The 8552-nt window shown below is 34.6% G+C and overlaps 1 protein-coding gene across 1 annotated transcript in view; it reads left to right on the forward strand.

Moving 5' to 3' along the window:
- The window catches only part of VPS41 (vacuolar protein sorting 41 homolog (S. cerevisiae)), a 63942-nt gene extending 56780 nt beyond the window's left edge, over positions 1–7162 (forward strand). Inside the window, exons 22-25 of the mRNA XM_010187104.1 lie at positions 2754–2853; positions 3662–3706; positions 5148–5227; positions 6809–7162. Of these exons, the coding sequence (XP_010185406.1) occupies positions 2754–2853; positions 3662–3706; positions 5148–5227; positions 6809–6889 (306 nt within the window). The 3' untranslated portion in view covers positions 6890–7162. The remainder of the gene's footprint in view (positions 1–2753; positions 2854–3661; positions 3707–5147; positions 5228–6808) is intronic.
- The last annotated feature ends 1390 nt before the right edge of the window (positions 7163–8552 follow it).

Consider the following 8552-nt stretch of genomic DNA (forward strand, 5'->3'; position numbering starts at 1 on the left):
TTATGAACTAGTAGGCCCAGATGATAATCTGATGAATGCTGCTTGCAACAGCATCTGGAAAAATTATTGGGTTTTGCTCCTGGACATGAATAAGCTGCTGTTCAAAGACCTTACAGGCACTAGGGGGCAGGTGACCGCTTGCACAGAAGGGACATCTGCCTTTTGATTGTAGTGTGCTTGTAATTGTGGTTGTGGTGCCATTTGGAAGAATTTGGTTAATTGGCTTTGAGAAACTTGGACTTGTTTGAGTGCTAAGATGAATCAATGCCTGAATTTATTCCCAGAGCTTTGAGTATACCCTTTCAAGTTAACTACATGCTGCAGTGTTTTCCTTTAAAAATAATGTTAGGCTTTTGTAATTCAGGACTTTTTTAATTAAATAGACGTTTATGTGGCTTCTGATTTTAATTATGCAATAATGTCTTCCATAATATAGGCAAAAAATGAACTAGGATTCTTTATTGCAATAAATTATTTGGTTTCAGCAGTTTTCATTAATTTGATAAAAAACATTATACCTGCCTAAAACTTCTTTCTGTAAGTGTACCATGCTGTCCTGCTTGTGCTTACAATCATGTGCTTTTAAAGGGTAAAAAAATTTCTGCTTCATCCTGAGTCCTATTTCTTCTCGTCAGAAGTGGTTTCATTACATATTTATGCCTAATGTCAGTTTTAACTAATTTAGCTTAATCTTAGGTTGTAGTTAGATATGTCTCCCTCTTTTTAATGTAAATAAGTTAGTTCAAACATCCTTCCTTCCTCTGTCCCACCTCCACATTCCTTCTCCTGCTTCTCCTTCCATAACTCTTAAATTATCCATCTCATCTTTGAGCTCTTCAAACCTGTTTCTGCAGAAGTGTTCAGATTTATTACTTTGAGATTTGACATTATACTTTCTTAATTGTGGCTTTTCCTTTTATATAACAATAGCTGCCTACTTTATTCCACTTCTGGCAAAGTAAGTTCTTTCAAACAGTCATTGAATGTGGTATGAAAAAATCTTAGTGGAGTTTTAGTTTTAATAATGGGGGAAAGATAGTGCATATATCTTATAAAATAATCCTGTTAGTTCTGTTTTTAAGGCATCAAACAGTAGTGAGGTTTTCCAGTGACTTAATGATGTATACTGTTTCCCTCTTTATTTTTCTTTTTTTTTAAATGAAGTTTTCTTATTGACACACTGTTTTTTAAGTAGAAATTGTAAATCATGCTCCCTTTTCCCCTTTCTATTGCTGTTCCACCCCTCTCATTTAACATGCTTGCTTTACTCCTTTTACTTAAACATGGGATTTTTCATATTCTTATGCCGAGTGCAGCTAGCGAAGGCTCCCAATATATAGCCAAGACCTTATCTGCTGTAAGTTTTTTACCTATGTTTGAGATACATTTTGCTGATTGAGAATATTTTTAATCAGGCAACCACTTGTTCTGAAAGACAGTCTCATCTAATTGTTCTTGCAAAAAGTTTCTAGTATTTTTTTCAAAGCTAGTGACATTTTTCTATATTTAAAATAGAATTTACCATTCTCTGTTGCCCTTGGATAAAGTTGGAAGGAGAAAGATATACTCAGTTCCTGAGATTATCATAGATAATCAGTTTCTGGTGATTTGAAACATTTTATAGCTCAATCTGTCTTAATACTGGAGAATGTAATATACCCACTGACGTGCCCAGTTTGAAATGCTTAAAGTGTTATTCATTTTTAATTATTTTAATGTATTTCAGATTTGCAGTCTTAACTGCATGTCATTCTTGGCAGTGCATCTTTTACTTCACAATGTGTATGTGAGAATATAGGATTTTGGACAATGTTCAACTGGTTGGAAAATCTGTTATTATATTGCTTTTTAGCTGTTTGCATTAGCTGTATCTTTGCCTATTTTAGAATGCTTAGTGTCTCCTGTAATTCAAATAATGAGGAGAAAGATGTGGACATTGCCTTTTTATAAGACTTTTTTGGTAGGGTCGTTCAAGTTAAAATTGATTGTGAGCCTCAGAGGAATTGTTGTATTGGAAAACAAATTTTCAAACATAAATTTGGGAAGAGGAAGAAAAATTCCATGAGACTTACTTTGGTTTGTCATATTTTCGTACTTGCTTCATTAAGTATTGTGAAATAAGGCTCCGTATAATTTTGATGGCCTTGATTTTTTTTGTGTGTGTTTCACAACATTGTCAGGCAATGACAAGTCAATCTAATGAAAATTATTAAGTATAAAGGGGAGTGAGACTTTTGCTAAAGAGGAACTCTGGACCTTACTTGTATGGACATTTAAATGGACTGCTCACTAAATGACACCAAAAAATGTTTGAACAGAAAAAAAATTTTATTGCTTTTTTTATGAAGATTTTATGTTTATTGAATGCAATGATTTATTGAAATCACATTAAAGATAAGAGTAGAAAAAGTTTTGAAATGGTTTGGAAACAAGCTGTGAGAGGCACTCTAAAAATCCTTCTCCATTGTATTTTGTTAAGACAAGCTCATAGGAAGAAAATAATGATTTTGGACTGTTGTATATTTATAAAGGATTTTATTTTTTTTGTTTGTTTGTTTATATTGTGGTGTTTCCATTTAGGTAGAGGTGGTGGTAATAGGAGATTCTTCCTTTCCATCTCTTAGAATATCTTGGAAAGTTCTAGACATTCCTTGCATTCTCTTTGGTAACAGACACCCAGCGGACACTTGCCAAGATTGTTGATATCCCAGTCTATTCAACAACTGCTGTATTTTGTGTTCTTTACACAACAGATCTTGCTGCGGGAGGGCTGTAAGAAGATACTTGTTGCTGATTCTCTTTCTTTATTGAAGAAAATGCATCGAACTCAGATGAAGGGTGTTCTAGTAGATGGTGAGTACAGAGGAAATGCAGTGACTTTCAAGGTTTTAAAGTCTTTACTTGGTTTATAGACCCAAGGGAAGCTGGCAGCTGCCCAAAAGCCTGAAGATTGTATCTTATTTGTAGAGTGTAGCAGGATACCAGTTGCTTTCTCCTTTGCAAAGGAAGCATTTGTATCTCAAAAACTACAGGACCCAGCATGCAGCTTTTCCTCTTGAACAGTCTCTCATAGCCAGTAATGTATTGTGTCCTACAATTTGTCTGTAAAAGTGAAAAATGCTGTTCAGTGCCAACATGGATAGTCAGATAATAATTATCTGCAACCAAAGCAAAAGTTACTAGATAGTTTTCAGAAATTGTTGAAAATATTTAGCAAAGTGCTAATGATGTACGTGAGCAGCACTGTGATTCACACCAGCTGAGTGTTAGCACCAAGGGGCTAAAGCTAGTGGAAGGACAGATGATCAGAGCTTCTGCTACAAAATGCTGCAGAAAAATCAGACACCCATCCTGTGCTCCTTTTTCTCAGTTTGCTTTGTGCGTCTGTAGTGCTGATCCTAGACAGCCTCACACCTGCAGTTCTGCCATCATCAGAATCGGAAGATCTAAACATCTCTCATGCTGTTAATAGAAATGCTGTTTCAGTTATTGTTCATCAATTTTTAATAGACATTGTTAGGCATCTTCAGTAAATTCTTTAAGACCAAGCTCCACTTCTGTACTAGCAGCATGGTCATGCCTACTTTATAAAAAAAGTAAATATGGAGTTTAACAAAGCTGTTACAAGTTTATTTTATATTATATTGTTTTGTTTTTCCAGAGGAGAATATTTGCGAATCATGCCTGTCTCCAGTACTTCCTTCAGGTAGGATTCTTTTCTGGAAGATAAAAGTGTTGTCTGTTTATTTAAATAATTTTTAGAACTCCCGTTTGCTTTTCTTCATAGAAATGTGTAGTAGTCTCCCTTGGTAATCACTGTATAATATTCCAGTCTCCTGTGGAAAGCACACTTACGAATTCTGACATGGGAGTGGAGTCTAATTTGAACTTTTTTGTTGCAGTAAACCGAGATTTTCTTTCTTAATCATCTTGTAACTTTCTTGTTTTCTATTTTGAAATACATAGAATGGAAGGCAACTTTTAATTCCATCAACATACATAATCTCAAAGATGATTAGAACCACAAAACTAAGCTGTTGCCACCAAATCTTGTCCAACTCTGTTAAATGACTAAGACTGAACTTCTGGATTATAAAGTTTTATGGAATATACTGTTTGTCTGAGTGATGGAAAACTCTTGGCTTCAGTCACCACTGTGATATTTGAAATGACTTATTACAGAGTGCAGTTTTAAAAGACCTTCTGAATTTAGTCTTGAAACTAGAAATTCAGGATATTACTTTGAATATGTAAATTCTGCAAAGCAAGTGTAATTCAGCAATACCAATATAGTTGCTGAGCGGCTTAAGAAGAAATAGTTTTACCAGAAGAATATCTGTGTGGCATCTTCAAACAAGAATATGTTAGACAAAGTGTATGTGTGGACCTATTTCTTCGTTTGCAAGGTGTGCGTAGTCCAGTAGAATCACTTAGTTTTTAAATCTGGTTTCTAGCATTTTTTACTTAAATAAATAAAAACAGCTGTACTATGGTGTACAGACCAGAGCAGTCACATGGTGATAGAAAACCTGGCAGAGCTGAACATGGGTGTGCATGTGTGTTGAGGGAATGGAAACCAAGGAATCGTATGTGGATGATGCTAACGAGTGAGATAGTTATTGTTTGAATAGGTGGATGTTGTATGTAGTCTTCTAATTGGGCTAAGTGTTCATGTGGGAATTGAAAGGTACATTGTGCACTTAGGCAGCTTCTTGCCAAATTTCAAGATCACAGCATGCAGTATAAGCACTAGAACTACTTAATGTTCTGGTTCTCACTGTATTAGCACAAGAATTTTTTTTGCTTTTTTATTTTTCAAAATGGCTAAATTATTTGGTGGTAGTTTACTCTTCTCCCTCCCCAAGTTTAGCATATAGCACATCTTGACATGAAGAAATTGAAAAGATATACAGCATTTAAACCACAGAATAAAATTGTCTTGTAAGTCCATCACTGAGACATGTTATCTGAAATCATCACTCTGCATAGCTTCTACAAGTGAGCCAGAATAATTGGAAATTAATTTGATAGAAAGATATTACTTGATGTTTCTATGTGTGTAATGGAATGCAGGCATATACTGCTGTAGCCACTGAATCCTTTGTTTCAGTGCCCTGTTGTAATGAGTTTACTTTTCTCTCTCCCAGATGCATCCGAGTCCTTCAATGTGGTAGTGTTCCACTGCAGACATATGTTTCACAAAGAGTGCCTCCCAGTATCTAATGCGGTAAGGAACTAGCTTAATCTCCCTCTCTGCCAAAGATAAAAGAACAAATAATTTCCTTTTGTCAACTACGAAGAAGGGCACGGGTCTATCAGGAATTACAATATGATTACAGTAGTTATTTGTGATCATACCTTGTAGTAGTATGTGACTAGGATAAGGGTGTTTAGGGCAACTGCAACTAAAGTACATCCGATTTAGAAAGAAATTGACGCTGTTTGAGAAGTATTGTATCACTTTCTGCAATCTGACTGTGCAATGCAGCTTTGAGACATACAGAGAATATGACCTGTTTGATTTTTTATTAATTATTTTCTGTTGCAGCTCTCATTTTAACTAACTTTAATTAAAGACAAGAATAAAAATATTTTCTCAAATAAACCATATTAAATTATTCTGACCTGAAATTTAAAAAAACTCAAACATTTGTTTCAGAGTGAATATTTAAATACCTTTCTAATCATCTTTATACTCAGAATGTTTTTCTTCATCAGGGATTTTTTGTTTTTTTTCAGTGAAAACAAATCAAAAAAGTAACTTCTACATATAACCAGTTTTGAATTTAGGAATGAAAGCATCAGAATCATAAAATCATTGCAAAGAAAATGGAATTTAAGCTCTTCTGATTCTATATCTGTCTCTGCAAATTAACATCTAGTGAAAAAATAACTGGTGAATCACCTAATCTGCAAGTAACCAGGCAAAGTGCTTGTAGCCATATGGTACAGCATGTATACTTAAATATGTTGCAAAAATCTTAATTAATTAGATAATTTGCAAAAGAAAGCCCAACAACTAGTAAATATTTATTCAAACAATTCTATTATTTGAGAAATAATCTAAAATTTATAGAGCATTCTCAATTTTCTGGTACAGTGGTGGGACTGAGTAACATGTCAGATGAGATTTTTTAAATATGACATAGATATTACATGATATATATTCTGTAGTACATAGGAATACTCAGATATCTGCATATATCTGAGTGAAATTTTCCACTGCTGTAATATATCTTGGCGTTAGGTAATCAGTTGTGTTACTGATATCCGGTTACTGGTGACATACTGAAAGGAAAGTAATGCACGCATAAAGCATCGCACAGAGCTAAACACAGGAGTAACAATAAACACATATTTGATATCAAATGAACAGTGTTCAAACCATATTCTCAGCTGTTGGAAATGTGTGGAGCACAATCCAAAGACAGAGCTGTGACTAAGGCATCCGGTGGTTAGCTGAGCTGACCAAGTGACTTCCTCTCTTCTTTATCTATGAAGATAATCAATGACATTTTTTACTCTGTGTTCTTCATTTTTGTCATGGAGGAAATTTGACCTTAGTCTCTTGAAAGGTGGTGGTAATGCACTTGGACTGACTGGTGAAGTGTACTGCTCTCTGACTCCAGAATAGCCTGCTTTATTGCATTCCACTGTATCACCTTCCTACACCTAGCCATGAATGTGTCTACAGGGAACATCCCGACAGCGGATAGTAAAGTTGAGAAAGGCATTTTTCATTCATCTTGCCACATTCTAACTTGGCTACATCTCACTTACAGATTCTTGTTTTCTTTTTAATTTCTAGGTATCTCTTGTCCAGTTCTGCAACATATGCAGTGCAAAACACCGAGGACCAGGAAGCGCAATCCTGGAGATGAAGAAATAGCAGTACCCTGGTTCTCCACACCAGTCTGTAACACCAACTGTTAGGACCATGCAGAGTGACTGTAGTTTCTGTTAGTCATCATTTCTGTATATAATTCTGATTGTGATTTTAAGCTGTTTTCTATAAGTTATCCAGCTGATGTAACATTTTCAAGAAAGAGAAAATGTGAAAATCTTTCCAAGTCTTTGTTATGCAGTTCCCATGTTACTGTTCCTTTGCTTAGCTTGTTACTTAACTCTGGAACAGAAAAGAGAAGTAAAATAGGAAGAAAAAATAAATTTAGAGATTTGTGCTTGCTATCAGTTAATGTGCTTTACATTTTGGAGCCTTATTAGACTCATGGTTAGATATTGTAAAGTAAGATTAATTGCTGTGAATTCAGCTCACCAACCTACTTAAGTCCTGATTTAGTCTATTAGTGAACTGTTTAACTTGAGACCCATAAGAGTCTGACTGTTTTCAGTGGAACTGCTTCAGTACTTGAAGATGGCTGTGTACTAAACTCATACATTAAATTAGCAAAGTCATTAACTTTTCATTCCACACATTGGCAAGTAATGTGTGGAATAATAATGCACCTTAGTTGTATAGTTACACATTCATAGCTTGTTATAAACTGGTTGTTTTCTCAATTGATCTTCACAATGCAGTAGTTTAAGGTGGGCTTTTCTCATCCAGAAACTTTATTTTTGAATGTTAGCAGTAGGTCTTTACACTTATTTTATAAATGAGGTTGTAGTGTATGATTTCATTTAAGTATAAGATAAAAAAAAAAATCTGACCTTTCAAAGATAAGATCTCTAGGAGTCTTGGTCCTCACAGTTTAATAACTAAGTTAAATACATCGTCTTGGATGTTAGCAGAAAACATCTATTTTTAATTTCTACAATATTTTGTTTTGTTGATCCAAAGGAGATTATCTTTCAGAATGTCTTCACAGTAATGAAATTTCTTTATAATATTCTTTGATTAAATTAAATACAAGCATCTTTTCCCTAAGAAAGGTCATTTTTCAGAACTCCCAAAATAATTTTGCTCTTTTTAATAACTGGAGTTTGAAAGTAAAAATACATTTTTTTTACCATCAAATGGTGAGGCTTAAAGACATAGATAACTTCTTAAATTCTGAAATGGTAGTATAGAGATACTGCTGTGTATCTGTAAAACTCGAAAATGTAACACTTTTATGTTCTTCTGTACCTTAATATCATGTAGGTATACCTTAAAATAATTGATATTGTAGAAGCCTGGATTTCTAGCTTATGTAAGTTCATTATACTCTTTTGATATCCTCCTGGCAGTTGGCTGAGCTGGTCTAGCAATCTGAAGAGTGACTTCACCTGTATAGAATTACTGCCTGGCTCTGTAGCAGTTAGTTTTCAGCAGCTAGTACACGTTCTCAGGTATATTGTTCATTTATCCATTTTTTACTACACCAGTCAGGAAGGCTGCTTTGATTCCTAGTAAAGAGAATGCTCCAGTGAGCTCTAGGGCTCTTTCACCATGATATTTGAGCTATTTCATGCCTGTAGACAAGTTTAGAAACTTTTTTTAAAAAGTGTTCCTCAGTAGCTCTAAGCAGCTTTTCTGCATTGTACCCTACGAATGCACTGTGCAATGCATTAAGCTGTCAGCTTGCAGAAGGAAAAAGTCAAATTACTCC

Source organism: Mesitornis unicolor, unplaced genomic scaffold, assembly GCF_000695765.1.
Source record: "Mesitornis unicolor isolate BGI_N332 unplaced genomic scaffold, ASM69576v1 scaffold40726, whole genome shotgun sequence".
NCBI lineage: Eukaryota > Metazoa > Chordata > Aves > Mesitornithiformes > Mesitornithidae > Mesitornis > Mesitornis unicolor.